At 43.7% G+C, this 21,420-nt stretch overlaps 2 protein-coding genes across 3 annotated transcripts in view; one reads left to right on the forward strand and one right to left on the reverse strand.

The window, feature by feature from the left end:
* Positions 1-8,059: 8,059 nt before the first annotated feature.
* tmem218 (transmembrane protein 218) lies at positions 8,060-14,129 on the reverse strand. The gene is made up of 4 exons (XM_034099659.2): positions 13,915-14,129; positions 13,667-13,800; positions 12,176-12,278; positions 8,060-8,373 (listed from the first exon to the last, which is right to left on the reverse strand). Exons 2-4 carry the CDS (start codon positions 13,774-13,776, stop codon positions 8,239-8,241), a joined length of 348 nt encoding a protein of 115 aa, XP_033955550.1. The 5' UTR covers positions 13,777-13,800; positions 13,915-14,129; the 3' UTR covers positions 8,060-8,238.
* Positions 14,130-15,972: 1,843 nt separating this feature from the next.
* The window catches only part of pknox2 (pbx/knotted 1 homeobox 2), a 155,235-nt gene continuing 149,787 nt past the window's right edge, over positions 15,973-21,420 (forward strand). The window contains exon 1 of one of the 2 annotated variants that reach the window (XM_034099754.2): positions 15,973-16,119. The gene's annotated coding sequence lies outside the window, so the exon portion shown is untranslated. Of the gene's footprint in view, positions 16,120-16,414; positions 16,495-21,420 lie in introns of those variants that run through there. The other variant, XM_034099755.2, reaches the window with a different exon arrangement.

The raw sequence follows: 21,420 nt of genomic DNA on the forward strand, positions 1-21,420 counted from the left end.
GTGTGTAGAGGACTGAACCTGACACCAGGGTTGCGGTCCAATAGTCCAAAAATCAGCTCCTATCGTCTAACCCTATATTGTCTATTCCTTGACCTCTGTGTGAAACATCACAGGGTTAAGGGATAGTGGATAGGAGAATTCAAAAGGACTTAGGAGAAGAGACTGCGGTACTTTAGAGAATCCGAATGCACTTTCGCTATCCAACGTGTTTATGATGCGCCAGCGGACGTCATAAATGTGCGACTGCTGCTGTGGGGAAACTATGGAAACTACAGTTTTCTATACAGCGGACCACAACATGGATGTTCAATAAGAACGAGGGACTACTGTAAACTCATCTAGAGACTCTGCACCGTGCTCTGATGCTGTTGCTTTATGCTTTATGAACGGGAACAACAGAGAAACATATTCTTCATGACCAAAGTTGAAATTGAAATAGAAAAGGAAAGTGAAACTTATGCCCGTCACCCTCTCCCTCCGGTCCACATTAATACAAATGATCCCAATACGTATGATTGTATGAAAATATCTTAAAATAAATACTGTATTTATTATAAACGTTAGTCCTTAACATCTATCACTGTGTATATCACCATTTAAACATCTTTTAAAAGTTGAACAACCCCCACATACAGTGGCGGCACCAGGGTATGGCTGGGGTAGGCTACAGCCATACCAAGAAATGGCTTAGCCCCCACCATGAAAAATTATGAAAAAGTAAGCAAAATAAAGTCCACCAACTCGCGCGGAGTAAATTGCACAGACAGCAGTTAGTAAGATTGATTTCAGCAGCCACTTGTCTGGAAATACCGAAGACCAGAAACGTTTTTGAAAACCTTTGTCACGTAGTGATCGTCTTCTCAATAGAACATCTTTGATAATGTCTTCTGGCCAATCAGAATCACGATAACGGCGTGGTGTTGTTGCAGAAGTCCCAACGGAGAATACTTTTGCTGTAGTACATCTCTATATACATCGATACAACATTACGTGTTGATAGAAATCAACACGTAATGAAATAAGACCCCACGGTTTGATGATTGATAGGTGTGTGGGCTGTCTTTCATTTTGACACACAGAACAATGGGGGCTATCAGGGGCGTCGCCTGGACCTGAAAACATTCGGGGCTTAGCCCACAGTGGCTACAGTGGAATTTTCTACTGCAACACTCCCCACACGCACACACAGTGACTGTTACAATGAAGGCTCGATAATCAGCTCACGGCATATCGGCAGGGGTAAAGTGCTTTTTTATGAGTGAGGGGCGGACCTCACCTCCTCTAGGGGGGTCCGGGGGGATGCTCCCCCGGGAAGATTTTTTTTAAAATATTGAAGTTAAAAGCATCAATCTGGTGCACTTTGAGAGCAACATGGAAAGATCTATGGACTAGGGATGTTAAGATTCACCGATTCGCATCGGTGCAACGGCATAAACGTTCAAGATGCGAGTGCACCGGTTGAAAGAGTGCACATCGGCTACAGTTTGGGTTGAACTCACGATGCATCAAATGTAGCGTCTTTGCATCGGTAAAATAACGATACATTCATATAATATCCTCTCATCCTGTCAGCACTCAGCAGAGACGATCTTTGATCTTTGCTTCGCACTACGGAGGCCGAGAGTCTCAGTTATCAACACACATGAAGTCGAGGAGAAAGAGAAACACAGCGCACCAAAAAATACCTACAAATCAAACGTTTGGCAATACTTCGGATTTTTCAAGAAAGACGGTCAGCTTGAAAAATCGCTCGCAGATTGTAAATGATGCCGTGCTGCTTTAAAGTACACAAGTAGTACGAGGAACTTAGCGACGCACATAAAGAGGCGACATGGGGTCTGCGGCTGAAAAGAGAAACCTGAAAGTTAGACATATGAGTTCAATCACTCAGTGAGGTGTTCTGTCAGAGAGAGTGGTGTTTAGTTTACAGCAGCCTGTGACGGCCAATCACAGTTTAAATGTCTTCCTCACTGTAAGCAGTTATGAAATACCTGTTCGTGAAAGGTTATTTGTATTCTGTATTGTTCATATAGAACCCACTGCTTTCTGCTCACTGGTGAGTTAGCCTATGGATGAGTGTTCAGCACATCAGGCTGGCAGCTGTATGGACATTGCACTATGGTAGTTGTTATCAGCACATTGTTAATCCTGGGCAATGCAAACATTTCATTTTAGCTGATGCTTTTATCCAAAGCGACTTACAATTACCAATTACAGGGACATTCTCCCTGGAGTAACTAAGGGCTAAGTGCCTTACTCAAGGGCACACTAGTGGTGGTGTTCCAGACGGGAACACCCATATGAAACAGAACTGTAAACAAATTTTCTTTTTCTTTATGGATATTTTGCAAATCACTCCCCTTTTAAACTCTATTCTTGTTTTACTGCTATACTGTATAATAGATTTCATAACTGTTTTTCCTTTATTCTCTATTTTTTTTAACTATAACGATCGAAGGTGTGCCGCGGAGATAATCTTTTGAATAATTTGTGACCAAACAGTTTGAGACCCACTGAGATAACTTAGAGTCTGACTAAAGTTAACTATCTAAACACTCAGAGAGTCCTTAGCTCACCCGAGTCTCTCAGTCTGACAGGAGAGGACTCTCCTCCAGCTTGTTGTGGAACAAACAGCTCCTTATGTCCGTTAGTGCAGCTAGCTAACCAGATGCTAACGACACGGTCCCTGCTGGCACCGGTCCCTCTCTCTCGATCATCCCTCTCCCTCCCTCTCTCTCCCTCTCTCTCTATCACACTAAATGCGCTATCGCCACACACACACAGGCCGTTTCTCAATCTCGAGGATACTGGCTTCCAAGCCAATATTTCAAGGATGCTACGTCATCAAGTGCCGCCGAAGGACTATTCCAATCTCCAGCATACTTGGAATTCCACCGAGGCCGCGTCCTTGGTTTGGGGGAAATTTCGAGGCTGCACATGGGTAGACTTCACATACTTAAAATCCCCACAATGCTTTGCGCACGGACCAATTTCAAAAACCCTTGCGGAGAATGGCTGAACCGACGCAGCACACATTTAAATGTAAGTATGTAGTGGCGTAAAACATGTGTTGGTAAATATGTTACTTTGTTACATTTGTTATCACAAAAAATGTGTTCCGTGAAAGTAAAGCAAGTTCATAATTAGATAGACATCGTGAGCAGTGGCGGCGCTAGGGGGTGGCTACTTGGGCTCAAGCCCCGGATGTTTTCTGAAAAGCCCCGGATGTTTCACTTAAAAAAAATGAGTGTTCTCCAGTGCCTTTTGTCCACTTTAAGGTGTTATTAAGGTAGGGTTAATGTTGCTCCCAAAGTGCACCAGATTGATGCTTTCAACTTCAATATTTAAAAAAAAAATCTTCCCGCGGGAGCAAGCCCCCGGACCCCCCGAGAGAAGGCGACGACCCCCCTAAAGGATGTTCGGTCCACCCCCCACTTATAAAAAATAGCACTGTACCCCTGCACCCCCCCAACCCAACGACTCCTGGGCTAAGCCCCGGATCTCCTACAATCCTAAATCCGCCTCTGATCGTGAGGTATTTAATTTTCGGTACAGTTTATGTTGAAACCGTTAGAGAGAGTGGCACACTTGTTAGCCTGTTCCATTCTTCTTCGTTTTCCGAAGCCGTGGCTTGGAAGCATACTTGCTTCGTTTCTGAAGGAAGTGACTTGGAAGTACGCGACTACCAAGCCAGCATCCTCGCGATTGAGAAACATCCCGTAACTTTCATGATATAATTTATCGGTTGTTTCCGTGAACGGCCGACTGTTGTGTGACGGCAAATGCTGAGGCTGCAAGGCATTGTGGTGCAGCATTTTCTCCTCTCCTTTTGTCAAGTGAGGTCCAGTGGTTCCTAAGCTAAAGGAGGTTATAAAGGAAGTTTGAAACCTCCTTTCCTATCATCTAGAGCAGGGGTATTCAACTAAAATTCAATGAGGTCCAGTTAGAGAAAATCTCCCCATGCAAAGGTCCGGAACATCAAAATGTCTAAGTTGCTTTATGAATTAGTGTGATATTGAAGTAGCTGCAGCTTTATCAACGTCTGCATGTCATCAACAACTGACTGCCAGTCAAATAAAGAAAGTACAATTCAAAAACAACAACATTTATTGTAAATTAACATTGAACTATACAGATATATAGTAAATACTGTGGATATGTGTAATGTTCCTCTCTGGCTGCATTTACAAATGAAATAGAGAAAATAAATAAAATAGCTTTTGAAAATATGTGCATCTTAAAAGTGCTTAATTTTAGATAAATAAAATAAAGTGTAGCAGCAGCTTGAGTTTTCCTTTTTCTTTGTTAACCGTTTCAGATCATGACTTAACAGTTTCAGACGATTATAGAACAATATCAGTCTTTACACATCATAACAATTGAACAGTTTTAAAGTGTCTCTTGTCCACTCAGGGTTAAAAGCTCTGTTCTCACTGTCCACCTTCCTCTTCTTGGAGAGTGTCATGTGTAATTATTTGTCTCTCCCTGTCTGCCGCTAACACGCCTGTTCAGTCTCCTCTCCATCTTCTCTCCCTGTATTGCTAACTCTGCCCTTCACTCACTTTCCGCTTCTCTCTGCCGCGCTCTCGTCTCTTCTTCTGTGTTTCTCTCCCTGTCTCGCTCACTCGTCTCTTTCGCCCCCTGTCGGCAGCAGTTAAAATAGAATCGCCCCGTCAAAATTGAAATCCCCTATTAATATAGGTCCGGGTCCGTATAGGTCGGTGTCTGGGTCCGGATCCGGACCGCGGTCCGCCTGTTGCCGACCCCTGATCTAGAGAATTGGAATGGCACTTATCATGGCTGCCACTGACGTACTTCCGGGTAATTTCACTCGGTTAGGAAGGTTCCTAAGCTAAATGGACTATTGGACCGCTACCCAGATACTGACCCACTTATGGTAGATACCTTCCTTTAACTCCTTATGTTTGAGTACATTCTTTGTTATTGTATCTTTGTGTAGAATTTTGCCTTTTTTCCATCTAAATTGGAGCGACTGTCACAAAACGGGGGTTATGTATTGTTACCCCAGTGATATAAGCACAGGCTCCGCCCTCTACTGGACTCTATGGGTACTACTCTCAACCATGCTATGCGAGTATTCACCTACTGAGATACATAAACATAGCCGGCCAATCGGGGCGAGCATACCTGAATGCATACGCAGGCCCACGGTATATAAGGCGGCCACGCCTCCTGACTGTCATCCTACACCCTCTTCAGCGAGCGGCATAGGAAAGACAGGGTCCCCAGGTAGAGGGCTCCGCCTGTGCTTATAGTACTAGGGTTACAATACGTAACCCCCCGTTTTATCTCACACAGGCGATGGATAAACGCCCTGTCGTTCAACAACATCGACCTATCACACTGTACCCCAACTTCCTCTCATCCGGTTGAGACCGTGGAGAAGTCGGGGCCGCAGCTTACTTGGCTGGGTAGAGCACACTCACACACGCTTACCTCATGTAGAGTGTGCATGGAAAATAGTGAGGAAGGCTCAATGTTGGCACGCGTGCCAGGGGTTGCCGACCCCTGGTCTAGACTCCTTTCTTCACACCACCGCTGGAATCCCAACCACTTTGTCCTGTAACAGGCTGTGGTGGATCCTGCTCTTGCTGCCTGGATAGTCTGAATAACTTTGTCAGACAGTCCCTCCTGTCTCAGCCTGTCCCTCTCAGGAGCCAAGCCTGGAGAGGTTGGGTAACGCCCCTATTGCACCTGCGGTGGAAAGGCGTAGAGCAGCTATCTTGGCCATGGCTCGTGTGCAAACGTGTCCACCCCCCAGGGTGGGTTGTCCTGCCGAGCCAGGGAGAACCACCATTTGTCTGGCAGGGCCCGCCTCTTGACATGAGGCCGGCCGCCCTGTTCTCCAGTCCCGGAATGTGGGGGGCCTTCAGAGATACAAACATTCTTATTCCACTCACGTGCGCGTGCCTACCTGCTGCTTCCTTTACTGGAGTTACAGCGGGGCGGCGAGTGTGGGAGTGTTCTGTCTTCTGAGGATGAGCAAGAAGCAGCATACGCCAAGCTGCGACTACTCCTCATCCACGTGACCAAGGACATCGATCCAAAGAGCACTTCCGTAGACACGGGGGCTCCCAGGAGATCATCACTGTCTTTTTGGAAAGTGCCATGCGGCGTGATCCCCCAGGGACATCACACGGCAAGCAGCGGCGGCCACACCGTAGACCAAGCTATTAATTTGGCCGATGCTGCGGCCAAATAATCGCTCTGATCCGGTGAGGTGGGGGCATCTTGCGGAAGAGCAATGAGCGAGATGCCCAACACACCCGTGTTTATTTGCAGCCGCCCTGTCTCGCGGCAGCGGGGCAGAGGCTCTCTGCGCAGCCTGCTGCCTGCTGGGAGCAGATGGGCTGCCACGCTCCGCCGCGATGGTCATCACCAGGGGGAAATACAGACCTGGGCGGTGGACTTCCATGGACGCCGGACCCGGAAGTGCCCGACAACGAGAAGTCCTCGTCATCCTCCTCCCCGGCAAACGGAGCCATCCGCCCCGCTGGAATGGCGAACGTGAATGGCACCGCCTCGGCCACATCCTGGTCCCACAAACACCTCTTTTCCCTGAGTGCTTTTTAATCCATTCAGTTTGATGTACATATTTAACATGTTTAAATTCAATAGTATTTTTTTACGAAGTTTGTCGACGAATATAATATTTACATGAATGAAATGTAACTTAATGTGTGTAAATAGAATGCTTTTCTGGCACCATTGACAAGTTCACATTTAAAGATAAGGCAGGAGACAAAGATAAGCCAGGTACACACAGTACAGGAACACTTCTTGGATGTCCATTTGTTGGAATTAGTAACAATTCAATTTATCTTTCGTCCCTTATGCTTAATAAAACACTAACATACAAATACCGTATGTTACTTCTTTGTGTGTCATATTTGTTTTGAGTTATGTTGCTGACACAGACGATGGCACACTGAAGCAACCTTATGACTGTAATTCAAGTTTCACATTAGCTGCAGTCATTTTTATTAGTTTAATGACTAAATACAGTTTCAATTACCAGGGCCCAGGAGTTCAACACGTGTAATCCCTATCTGATCAGATCAGATTTGGATTTTCGGGAGTTCAAAACCAAAAAACAGGATTAGGATGACTTTGATATCCGATCAGATCAGGAAATCCAATCCAAGCTTTAATCTGGATCAAATCTTCAAAACGGGTTCAAACCGACAACACAGGATTGGGATCAGTTTGATCCCAAAAAACTGGATGATCCTGATCCCACCAGAGGGGTGGGTTTCCAGTGGATTACCAGAGCAAAATGTACTGTACCATTTATTTTAAAATATGTTTCAATTTAAATAAGATGGCAAAGTTTGTTAACTTTTATGAGCATAAAAATGTATGTCATCAACATTTGGTTGAAAACTAAATAGGCCACCACAAACGTGAGCAAAAAATGGAAAAATACAATGTATTTCCCATGAAGGCTAAAAATGGTGTATTATTTCAGTTAACAAACTTCGCCATCTAATTTAAATTGAAACATATTTTAAAATAAATTGTACAGTACATTTTGCTCTGGTAATCAACTGGAAACCCACCCCTCTGGTGGGATCAGGATAATCCAGTTTTTTGGGATCAAACTGATCCCAATCCTGTGTTGTCGGTTTGAACTACCCGTTTTGAAGATTTGATCCAGATTAAAGCTTGGATTGGATTTCCTGATCTGATCGGATATCAAAGTGATCCTAATCCTGTTGTTTGGTTTTGAACTCCCCAAAATCCAAATCTGATCTGATCAGATAGGGATTACACGTGTTGAACTCCTGGGCCCTGGCTTTAGACTGCGAGATGCATTGAGCATTTGAATTGACTGTCTCTTCAGTGCCCTGTCTCCTCCTCAGTGACATGTGTGTCCTATACTGTCACTACAACTGATACTTGACAGAAACGGTATATATGTTTTCTTGTATTGCTTTTCTTTATATAAAAAGGTGGAGGGTTTGTTTAAGTACTCTTGTGTAAGTAGAAAAATAAATTATAAATCTCTTATACAATTTAATACAAGATTAATGTTGAGATCTCAGTTCTGTTGTTGACATGAACAGTGAACAACAACCTGTGAAGGAAACATTGTTAATGTGTGCGGAGTCTTCTGTAGGTTGTTTCCACATGAGGGGGGGGGCTCTCCTCGGCCTGCGTGTCTTAAGTTGTGCTCATCAGCCCGTGGTCCCGGTGCCAGCTCTGACCCTGGCAGCTCTACTGAGTTCTTAAGGCCTTGGCATACACCGGCTCCAGGAAGTGAAAGGGGAGCAGCATGAAGAACATGAGCAGAAAGACGGCGCTCACCACCGCCAGCAGGATGTAGCGAGCGATGAACAAAGTGTCCACTATCTGAGGAGAGAAAGAGTGAGACTGTTTACTGTCACACGTTCTGAGTAACCACACAAAACAGCTTTTTCAATGCATGGGGAAAACATGGCAGGTAAAACAGATCTGTGTTTCCTCTATTGGCCACTAGATGTCAGGAGAGGGCCTCCACAAAGGGTCTGTGTACAAGCAGAGAGAAATGTGGCATTCTCAACACACACACACACACACACACACACACACACACACACACACACACACACACACACACACACACACACACACACACACACACACACACACACACACACACACACACACACACACACACACACACACACACACACACACACACACACACACACACACACACACACACAATGTAAACCAAGTTGTTTCCTTGGGAGTTTGAATTAAATGAAAATTATGTTCATATTTCTTTTTTTATAATCCTAATAATTGACAATGCAGAATAACTGATGGTCACCAGAAGAACTTGGTATGAGTGTGTACAGCTTCAAGGGACACTCTCGACTACAGAGTCTTTACAGTGCCCCCCCCCCTCATGCTGCTGCACAGTGTAAACTGACCATGGCTGGCACACAGTATGATAGACAACTCCGGCCTCAGGTCAGGTTTAAGCTCCTGACTGCCAGCTGTGGGCTTCGGACTGCAGAGTTAGACTTCATTTGAGATCATCTTGAATGATAAATTGTGTAACTCTGTGCGGCATTCAGAAGCCTAACAGAGACCTCATAGCTAACGCAAACAAACTCTCCCAAATGGTAAAAACATAGCAGGAGAAGAAACGTATTGACTTGCGTCCTAGAGTAATTATTGTTGCATGATTATTATACCAAACAAATAGGAAGCCCCGAGGTGCTGAAATGCTGACTCATTCCGGCACCACCGCTGTGGACAGCAGCAGTCTGAGGACAGGGGAGTGGAAGTGTTCCTGGATGTAATATGTGGCATCTCTAATAATAATAATTCCTTCCATTTATTAAAGCTCTTTTTCAATGACTCAAAGCGCTTTACATATACACACATTACACACATATCATACATGCAATGGTCACCACTGTGGACCCACAGGAGCAAATTCAGGTGAAGCGTCTTGCCCAAGGACACACCGGCCTGACGCAGTGGCGGCGGGAGCGGGTTTCGAACTGGAGTTCCCCAGCACCCCCCTTGATCTGAGGATCGGATGCACAGACCACTGCGCCACCCGTCCCCGACTTCATGAACGGATTGGACAGTCATGTAACCACGCCGTGACACGAGTGTAAGACAGGGTCAACCCCAGCTTTCAAACCTGGCCGCTGCCTCTGCCATGTGGCACAGCAGCAGAGAGCTGTGTGCTCAGGGAACAGCATCTGCAGGAAGGTGAAGACATGTCGTGCTTATTGTTTCACCAACGCCTGCTGGAAACTAACGGCTGATTGTGGGGCGCTGGCTATGTTCTGGTGCTGCTGCCCTTTATCTAGATGGAGGACCAGCTAGACAGGCCGCAGGGGTGCTCTGATCAACAGGTCTACAGCAAACGAGGAGAACAATGGATCTGTAGGATTAGCACTGCTGTGGCTCAAGTAAGTTACATTTGGAGTTTATAAAGTTGCATCGATATATTTAACACTTCACTAATAGCTCTTGGTCCGTGTTAATATTTAGATCGTGAGCACCAATAGGAGGATACACACTGAGAAAACACCCTCAAGCCAGTTAATACCAGAGGAGAGATTTCACAGGGACTGTAATGGAAAGAGAGTAGGTGTGTGTGTGTGTGTGTGTGTGTGTGTGTGTGTGTGTGTGTGTGTGTGTGTGTGTGTGTGTGTGTGTGTGTGATGGGGATGATGTATGCCGTCTCTTATGGATGCATTTAACACATCTCACTTTTTAATTTGCCAATTACACAGCAAGTAGGAACCCAAAGTGTGGGCCATGTTTTATTAATGTGCTATTGAGCGCACGGGTGGTAGCTGGCAGGCGGGCGGGGCAGGTGGGAGAGGGGGGCTATTATAACCCCCCCCCCACCGGAGTCTGCAGCTAGACTAATTGGCACTATGATATTTTTACTTTGCTTAAACAGCAAGAGGTTGGACATTTCGTACACCGTGTGCACACGTTCACACTCACATGAGCATCCTCGCTCTGCTGGGAAGCAGCATTTCAGAATGTTACATAAAAACATGGTTTGAACGCAAGACGTCATTGACTGTCTCTAATGAAGCACTTTTCTCTATATAAATGCATTTTTCCTCTGTTAAAATACAGTTTAATCATATATGTAAGGAGTTATAATAATTCAAATGAAAATAAACTGTCTATTTAATTCAGGTTAAATATCAAAGAGGAGTCATAGAGGGCCCTTCACATCCTCTGTGTTGCAGACAGGAGGCTACTCTCTGGAAGCTTCCACAGGGAGCCTCTGGATGCTTTATCCACGGTTTCTCAATGTTAAGATACTCAATTTGAATCTTTTGTCTTTTCTTATTCATTCATCGTATCATAATACTTTGAGAATTCATACTGTAGTCGTGGTGTCTATGTTTTAGTGACATGCCAGATTGGCACTTTGAGACCATTTTGGACAATGACAATTGTTTTCTATTCTAAAGGCGACAGGGCACTTTAACATAGTTAACATAAATAACATAAATAACAGTTAAGAACTTCACACACATCAGAACAATGCGCAAGTATGGCTCTTTGCTTCATTGTGAGCTGCTGATCGTACACACGATGTATCCATGGGCTCTTCCAAACAGAATCACTTCACCTGCCCCCTTTGTTGCCTCTCTGTCGCTGCCCTGAATTAGCACAAAGGCTGTAGCATGCGTGCTAGCTGGGATGGGCTCTGCTCTGTTATGGGGGGGGCAGCTTGCTTGGCAGATCTGGCCAGCTTATTGGCACAGCCCGGAGGCAACATGGGGGAGTGTTTGTTCTGTGTTGCTGTTGGACTAAGATAAAGCAGAACAGGCCTTTACGACAAGCACACACACTGACACATGCTGTTTTCAGACACACACACACACACACACACACACACACACACACACACACACACACACACACACACACACACACACACACACACACACACACACACACACACACACACACACACACACACACACACACACACACACACACACACACACACACACACCACTGTGGACTGGTTTGTGTCGGATATTTTGGGATAAGTCTACATTTACCTACCTTACATCTTAATAATACAAGAGAAATCAATACAAATAAAGAAATTAAAATCACCACCCCCCACCCACCCACCCACACACACACACACACACACACACACACACACACACACACACACACACACACACACACACACACACACACACACACACACACACACACACACACACACACACACACACACACACACACACACACACACACACACACACACACACACACACACACACACACAATAAGAATTACCATGAATGATAATACTTGATATACTATTGTCACTGATAAGCATGAAATAGGGATCTACTTTAATGTCCTTAAAGTCCTTAAAGTCTTATTTCACTCAGCGGTCTCTCTTGACAAAATATTGGGTCGAAAATAAAGAAAAAATCAAATGTGAAAAACATGCTGTTATTTCCACTAAAGTACACCATGCTGTCACAATGCAATATCCACCATATAATAATACATGTCTGTGTGTGTTGAATGCAAAAAGGTAACAGAAAAACACATTGTCTCCATGGTTACATGTAGTACAACATACTCATTTATGAGGTGAAATATATGAACATGAATGTGTGTGTGTGTGTGATCAGTGCAGACTCACCTCTATCTGTTTGAAAGGGGGCGGGGTCTCTGGGCTGCGGGGGAAAAGCACCAGCACTAAAGTGATGGTGAGAGCCACGAGGAACACGGGGATCACGGCTAACCTGGCAAACACAAGCATGGTTCAAACAAACAGGAAGTTCTGCTGATCTGTGGTGAAAGTTGCCAGAACCCCGACTCATCGATCGACTCATCGTCGGGTAATGGAATTTAAAGCACCAAAATAATGGCCTCTTTATTGTGCTTACCCTGTACGTTGTTAACTTTTCAATCAAGTAAATAGCTCCATGTTTCACCTCATTTAAACTTGACTGTAATTGCACCTTACACAAGTGCACACAAATAATCATTTCCTGACTTTAATAGTATTATGGTCTGTTGTAGACTAGTATTAATCAGCAGGGATTGGAGGGTGCATGGTGTCCGCAATCTACTAGTTTAGCAGCATGTGGCTCTAATGACTTGTTTCATAGTCTTTAGATAAGAAGTCAGGAAGGAAGGAAACGGCACTTATATTTCCTTCGCTGCTCCATCTGGGTACACACAACGATTTATCAAGGAAGCAAAACATACTGAAGAGTTTCAACTTTGATGTGAGAAAACCACATTTCTTTTGTTCTAGTGATAGTCGAGGCCATGTCAGATCCTGGGGCTACTCTTCAGTTCCACACGAAGCGCAGATCCTTGATATTCCTAATGTGTTGTCTTTAAAAACACCACTGTGCTCAAAGGTACCATGTAGAATCAACGCGTCCTTTTAATGAAATGCATTGGAATCCTCATTATTTGAACATCAAAACCTTACTAATGCCACAAATGTAAAAGTTAAAAAGTGATAGTTACTCATGTTCTAGAGAGGATGTGTTTTCTTTGGAAGTTTTTCCTTGTACGATGTGAGGGTCTAAGGACAGAGGGTCTAAGGACAGAGGGTGTCGTATTGTCATACTGATATTCTGTACACACTGTGAAGACCACTGAGACAAATGTAACATTTGTGATATTGGGCTATATAAATAAACATTGATTGATTGATTGATGTGTGTGTGTTTGGAGGGGAGAGGTCAAAGGAATAAAGCATAGACTGATTCAGTGACATACATGTACACGATCTGCTGTCTGCAGTGGTGTCAAGTATTCAAACTAGCTTTGATAACACTTTAATGACCAATATTATAATTATAAAACATAACATATATATTATTCTGTAATGGACCAATGACTACTTTTACTTTTGATACTTTAAGTACATTTAGATGCTAATACTTTTCTACTTTTACTTGAGTAACATTTTGAATGCAGGACTTGTACTGTAACAGAGTATTCCTACACTCTGGTACTAGATCTGAGTACTTTTACTAAGTACTAGATCTGAGTACTTCTCCCACCTCTGCCTGTCTGGGCTCACTTTATTCTCCAGCAGTGTGCTTTGTAATTCTCCCCGGGGCAGTGTTAGCAGTGTGAGGGTGCTGTTCTCCCTGCGGTTCTGACTCACTTCGCAGACCCGGATGCTCTCAGCAGAATCATCCCAAACACCAGAGCTGCGATCCAGACGATCGATATGACGAAGACCCCCGTCCCCACCTCCAGCACGGTGTTAGCCATGTCTGTTAGCAACGGTTCAAGCTGCTGTACCCGACATACACAGAAGTTAAAGAGTGAGGCGTCTCAAAAGATTGGACAAGCGACGTTCAGTGCATTGCTATGAAAAGATGTAGCTTAAATGAGGCTAAATGAGCTAACCGTTACTTCCACTGATGTGTGCGGGAGTTAGCTCTCACTGCTAACGTTAGCTCTCCTATCCTGACACCGGCAGTGACACATGTAACTTAAAGTGTTCGACTTGCTGTCTGTTAACCTGACGTTTCTCAAGTAGTCATTCATTCAGGGAATCGTGGATGTATGTATCAAGTAAAAAAAAAAAGGCAAGGATGGAGAGCCTTCTCCTTAGCGTCTTCTGCTTCCTGGTAACAGCAAACTGAAGTTTCATTGGATACACGAACTCGAGACCGGCCTATCACATGCGACTTTACTGAAAGCACTGTGGCTGCACATGGGGCAGCAGAACTTCACAAAGCTGCTTTGCCTTTTTACCATTTACGAGATGAACATTGAATCTTTTACCCTTTTTCTGATGTAACCGTACGCCTGCCTTTGCGTAAAAGCCTAATATCATACAGACGAGGCTAGACCTTTGTAATAAATTAGCCTTACAGTGTTCACATTTAGCAGTGTGAAAGAGTAAGATCATGAAACTTTGTATTATTCAGTTTTGTATTCAATAGAGAATACTTAATATATAATTCAATTTTTTTTTAATACATATTTTCATTATTTTAAAGTAAATATGGGGAAGTAATTGATGGGGACATAGCCGTATGTTATAGAAAAAACATGAAGTCAGTTATTCTGTGTTATCAGTTTAAACATCCAGATCCAAAGTAGGGGACATCTTTGGGATTTGTTGCGTTAATTGCATATTCTTTCGGTCTTATTATACATCCATGATTCTTTCCATTCCCATCATTCCACCGTGTCTACTTGCAGCATGTAATGACTAATGCTCATCGACAGGGGTGCTGGCCAGATCCGTGATTCATAGGCGCGTGTTTCAACGCGTTTGTGCGTGTGTGAGGTACTGGAAATATGTCTGAATATTTTTATTTGTATGCTTCTTTATAGTTAGTTTGCTACATTTTGTAATGCCATATAGTAATGGTTTCTCCACTACATGTAGCCTACCGACAGCTTTAGAATCAGACAACTAGCTAATATAAACAATGACATATACTTGTGGGTGAAAGCACAGCATAGTAGTCACATTTAGCTCCAGCTGTGATGAAAACATTAATGCATCAATAATCATAATCTTAAGTTCCTGAAATGGGCTACTCCGCACAAAGTACTTTACGATACTCACAGTTTATTTTCATATTATCACCCTATTGATACTTGTGTTCCTGCAGATTGGTCCAGGTTTAAGTGTAACAGAGAATGTTATCAACCTAGTATTGCTACTTTCACTCAATTAAAACATCTCAGTTATCGCTTGTGAATTGATTTTGAACATGCTGGTTATTGACTGTGAAGTGTGTGTGTGTGTGTGTGTGTGTGTGTGTGTGTGTGTGTGTGTGTGTGTGTGTGTGTGTGTGTGTGTGTGTCATTCAAACTGATGAGAAAAGAATAAACAGTAAGAATAAGACATGCTTTTTGATGCTTCATCATCTACAAGTCATTCCTAAAAAGTATACACTGATTTATTTAATTTATTATTTCCAGTGGTGTAAGTATACATGTACTCAAGTACTGTACTTAAGTACAACTGTGAGGGATTTTTACTTTACTTGAGTATTTTTAATGTTTTGCTACATTGTACTTCTACTCCACTACAATTCAGAGGTAAATGGTGTACTTTTACTTCACTACATTTATTTATACCTTTAGTTACTTACAGATTTGGATTAATGATGTGAAATATAATCAAGTGTTAAATCAGACATTAGTTCCACCTGGAGTAAATCCACCAGCTACCCTGCAGTCTACAAAGTCCTTCAAACTAGCTGCAGCTTTGAGAACACTTTAATGCATCAATCATTTTTAACACATAATATCTGCACAATCACTACTTTTACTTGATTGCAGGACTTGTAACAGAGTATTTCTACATTCTGGTACTTTTACTTAAGAACAAGATCTCAGTAGTACTTCTCCCACCTCTGATTATTTCCCCTGCACTGATTTTCGTTCGACTGGCGCTTCTCACCAACACTCACACGTGATTGCCGTATTTCCCACGGACACTGGAAGGCATCATCAGCCCGGTGTTGGGAAAACGGGGAGCGGAGCTGGAGGTGGGAGGGGCCAGGCATGGCTGACGTCACCGGCTGTGTGGAGGAGTATAGGCTGTGCTGTCAGCCCAGTGTCAGTCTGATGAAGATTGGCATGCAGGTAAGCTGTCATTCATTTTCAATGTCAGTGCATGGGAGCAGGGCTTTACCACTTCAGCGTCCTTTTCCCCTTCCCCCCCCCTTCATTACAAAAGGCAGGACATTATTCATACAGTCAGACAAGCAGCCAGGCCAGAGAGAAAGACAGAGGGAGAGAGAGGGGGAGAGAGGGAGTGAAAGAAAGAGAGAGAGAGATAGAGAGAGAGATAGAGAGAGTCAGGGAGGGAGGGAGGGAGAGAGCGACTGAGATAGGGAGGGGGGAACAGAGGTGGGGGAGAAAAAGAGAGAGGGAAAGCAGAGGATATGCATTTTTGTGCAGGACTCAAAGACCAGGGGATTTTTTTCTTGTGCGGCGTTTGGATTTAAAAATGTGTCGGTAATGTTTGAGCGCAGGTATCCAGGATGTGTTAACTGCGGGGGGGTTTTGTGCAAAATGTTGTAATCTAGAGAATAATCTTGATGCTAGAGACATGAGGACAGAATGAGTGAATAGCTGCAGGAAGCTGGTTTTTTATTACGGCTTTGTCAATTAGCGGCGGAGTGATATCGCGTGGTTCTGTTTAAATGTACAATGAAATGTGATGGCTGATGAGTCTGTGCACACACAGGTGTTGTTGTGTCTGTTCCTGCCACTGCTGGTTCCTCATGTTGGAATGATGTGCTGTTTTACTTCAGTAACAATGCTTTTATTTTGACTGGCGCAATTGGTGTTTTTTTTAAAGAAAAAAACGGATGAAGTGTTTTCATTCTAAAACAATTTCTATCCGATTATATCAATGTTCTTTGTTCATATATTACAATGATATTATATTATATTATAAACAGTAGTGTGTGTTTGCTTGTTTGTGACCGAAACACACAGAATAGCACAGCATTCAAATTGCAGATATATATTGCCTTTGGAAAATGTTGGAAATGTAGAGCTTTTATCAGTTATTTAGATAGCTTGCTTATGCTTGTAACTTGACAGGCGCCTGTGTGTCTATGTTTCGGTGTGTAGTTCATGAACAGCATTTAATAAACAAAATAGCCTTTTAATGCAAAGCTAATGCTCTGCATTCATTTCAGAAAAACAGTCATTTTCTTCTGTATTTTAAAAGGTTGAACAGTGAGTTTAGCTACTTTGCATTTCTTGGTGAACGCATTATGTGATTCAAGTGTTGCTCATGCATCTTAGTGAGGTCTTATATTTAGTTCCAGCAAAACCAGAAGTGAACACTGGCCTTCTTTGTGTCCACTCTCACACTTTCTATTCCAGATTACTAGTTTATTCCACAATAACTCCAATGACTATTTCACTAGGAGACGTTGGACTGGCATGAAGTGTCGTCAGTGTGATTCAGCCGGTCTGCTCCAGACAGCATGTCTCCCACAGCGCGGTTATATGATGGTGAGGCAGCAGGCTGGTAGCTTCAAACCAACTCAGACCATCTGAAAGATACTTTTACCTTTTAACACTGAAATAACACACATGTGCACATACAGATTAGCAAACACATCTAAATTAAAAAATAAAAAGTCCCATGTTGCTAAATGTTCAGCAAATAAAACTCTCGTCTCCAGTGTTAACAGCTGCAGACTGCGCTGTCATCTGTCAATAATAAAAGTGTTACAACTGTATATCACAAAGTAAAGGCCGCTCACAGCAAAGCGTATAGTCTGAGCAGGGGGAGTACTTTAGCTCGGTTAAAGATGCCTCAACCGTTTGTTTACTAATCATCTGCCTCCCTGACAAATCACAATGACCACTTTAGCTGCTCCTTCACACACATTCGGCAGGTGCAGCGTGCTAAGCATCAGAGCCCACGAGGAGCTAAACTCGCTGCCGCTGTGAAAGCAAACGCTGTGAAAGACAGTGTTGTAGAAGCCGTGCAGACCAGAAGAGAGTCTGTTACATTTCACATTATTCAAAGGATGACACACACACACACACACACACACACACACACACACACACACACACACACACACACACGCACACACACACACACACACGCACGCACGCACGCACGCACGCACGCACGCACGCACGCACGCACGCACGCACGCACGCACACACACACACACACACACACACACACACACACACACACACACACACACACTAATCACCCTGAGTTGTGTTGGTTCTTTGTTGTGCGACACCCCACACGGCTCTACATATTGTCGGATAGAGACAATGCCAATTTAGTTTATCCCCAAACCCTGCTGAGATCTTAATTGATGATTTGTGTCGTTGGACAAGCAGCCCAGGGGCCTATTTGTGCTGCAGAATACTCCGACGCTATTTGCATATTCCCATTTCCACTATATTGGTAAATGACATGATGAGGTGTGATGCTGTGCATTCCTGCAGCTTTTGGGGATAATCACTAATAAAGTGATTCAGTCACACTTAATGAAGGAAGTAAACAGAGCGGGGAGAGCATATGTTACAAACCAATTTAAGCATTTATGTATGCCATAAAGAAATCGAGGAAATTAAACCATAAGGAAATGTCTTGTCATTTCCTTTGCTCTGCCTCTAATTCCCCCCTGCATGGTGCCAAGAAATTAACACATGTGTGAGAAGATCTAATATTAAAGCAATATTCCTTCTCTTACCAGTCAGATCGTAAGATGTCTAATTTGTTTTTGGGGCCCCACTTTCTTAAATCAGGGCAGGAAAAAGAGAGAGAGGGGATGTTCGGAATTATTCATGAGGCTTTAGTCAGCGCGATCCTCGGCGGAGTGCATCTAGGTCCTGTTCCGGCCCGTGGGCAATGTGATGTCGACTAGTTTCCCCATGTTCAATAGAGCAGCCATTCTTAAGACAATTGTATTTTGTTGCATGTCTTGGCCGTGTCTGGGCTCTCGCAGGTCATGCCCACTAAGCCTGCTTGATCCCCCTCGCTCTCAAGAGGAGACAGAGGCCTGTTTATGCCGTCAGACAGCAGCTTAAGGACAGCCCTGCATGCTTACCCTGCTCATTCCGCAGCCAGTGCTGCGTTGGCATGGCTCTAAGTAAGCCACTAGGGAGGGAGTGGGGTCGGGGAGAGATGGATTGGCTTGATTTATGCTCCGAGAGGAGCAGCCGGCATATTTAATGATCGTCCATACTGTAAACATCACACAGCTTTGTTTCTGGAAGGACATACTGTAGAAACGTCATGAGAATAAATGCAGTATATGAACGCAGTGTGGTTAACAACTGCACTCGTGAAGTTACCACATTGTGTAGAACAGTTGTGTTACTGTTCACACGCCAGGAGAAGATTTAAGAAATACCAATTTGATTCAACAAAAACCTTCAAGCACCATGAAAACATCCAGAAATACATCTGATGTTCATGAATACATTTAAGATTATGTGTCTTAACTCGCTAAATACACTTTGAAACCAATGTGAGTTCCTTTAAGGTTCTCAGTAAGTAAAGTGTGATAATGACATAGAGATATATCTTTTTTCAAAATAGTTATAGTTGCTTTAATAGACAGCAAACATTGTCTTTGTTCTTAGTTTGCCATCAAAATACATTGCTCTGAAACAAGAACACGACATGTAGGGTTCTTTAGCAAATGGTTCCTAGACGGAGTGGGCGCATCCGAATCAATGGAACCTGCACAGCCACACACACTTTGGAGACGCTCTTCTCCAACAGAAAGACGTGATGTTTGCTTGAACAGTGAACGCCACAGCATGGAAGAAGTCATACAATGGCTTTAGTCATTAGGTAATGATTTTAGCATCAGTTCTCTGATTGCATTCCTTTTTCAGACCGAGGAAATGAAAACCCAGCAGGGACACATTCCATAAAGCGAGTCAAAGTCATGGCCTAGAGAAGAGGAATCCAGTACAGCATCCAGCCGCAGGATGCTCGCAGAGTGTTTACTTTTCAAAGATGTAACAAGTAGGCTACTTCCACTCTCCAGTATTCATGGTGTTCCAATACGTTGCTTTTCATGTCATCATTTGTGCAGTCAAAACTATTAAAACATATCTTTTTCGACACCAGTGGTAATTATTCAAAGATCAAGTGTAAAATGAAATTAGCAACAGCTTATTATATATTCTTCATTTAAAGACCTTTAACAAGACCGTGCACCTCGTTGTGCCTTTGGTTCTTATCTCCGGCGGAATGCAGATAATCCTAATAAATGAGCAGAGCTTCACTCAGAGAAACGTGAAGCCTGCCAGTAAATCCTGAAAGTATTATATTTGAGAGTGCTGGTAACAGCTGAGCTGGGCGAGGTTCAAGATATTTGATTTGAATTCAACAGCAGAGAAAACCCCAGCAAGCACCGTGCGGCTGCATCCACTCGCTGCCTCAGAAAGGGAACATACATGGTCCAAATGGGGTCACTGCTGTTGCCCCCCCCCCCCAGTTTAATACTAATACACTTAGTTCTGAGGGAAATGCCATCACTGCTAATAGCATCGTCTCGCAACAATATGTTCAAACAATAAAGAATCTATAAGTGATATTATAGCTCTCTAGAGTCTAGACAAATGAAAGTGTTTGCAGCTTGGCATGTTAAGCAAATACTTCCAGTCGTTTTTATTTGATTGAATATTGCAGGTTCAGTTCCAGCTGTGTCTCTGCTGCCAGCAGGAGGCTGTTCCTGTGAGTCAGAGGGACTTTATTACCAAAGACAGACAGACACATGACCAGAAGCTCTTTGTGAGAAGTACCTTCCGTACTTTTCATATCTGACCATCTCCTGAGTGTGTGAGCTGCAGCTCTAGGGACATGTTGGGTGGCTGAGACACGAGGCAGCGTGTGGAGTTGAACACTTTGCCACGTTGACATACTGTAGTGTGGATGCCTTTAGACATAACCCTTCTTTGACTAAAGCATAGCAGGCTGCTGAAGTCCTCTTCTCTTTGTATTTCATTGCAACACCTCTAAAGTTGCGACCTCCAGAAGGCCCTTTGCTGGAGGAGCTTCCGTCTGTCAGAATCCTCTCCAAGATGGGTTTGAGTGTGTTGCTCTTTCTGCCACTCACATCTCATCTGCATGCTGCATGCTCAGCCTATCGCACTCCAGCACACAATCGATCTGAAGGGCAATATTCTCACTCAGTGAAAAGATGCTGCTTTATTGTGACGTGATCTTTGACTTGAACCAAAATGTCTCTCTTCAGATCCATGTGTGTACCTTGCTGTTAATGTCTGAGTGTTGTGTTGAGCTGATGGAACTCATAATGTCAGGCCCTTGGGCAAAGCAGCATGCTTATAACTAGGGATGTCCCGATCACCTTTTTTTGCTCCCGATCCGATTCCGATCATTTAATTTTGACAATCTGCCGATACCGATTTTTC

Source organism: Pseudochaenichthys georgianus, chromosome 14 (assembly GCF_902827115.2).
Source record: "Pseudochaenichthys georgianus chromosome 14, fPseGeo1.2, whole genome shotgun sequence".
Taxonomy (NCBI): Eukaryota; Metazoa; Chordata; class Actinopteri; order Perciformes; family Channichthyidae; genus Pseudochaenichthys; species Pseudochaenichthys georgianus.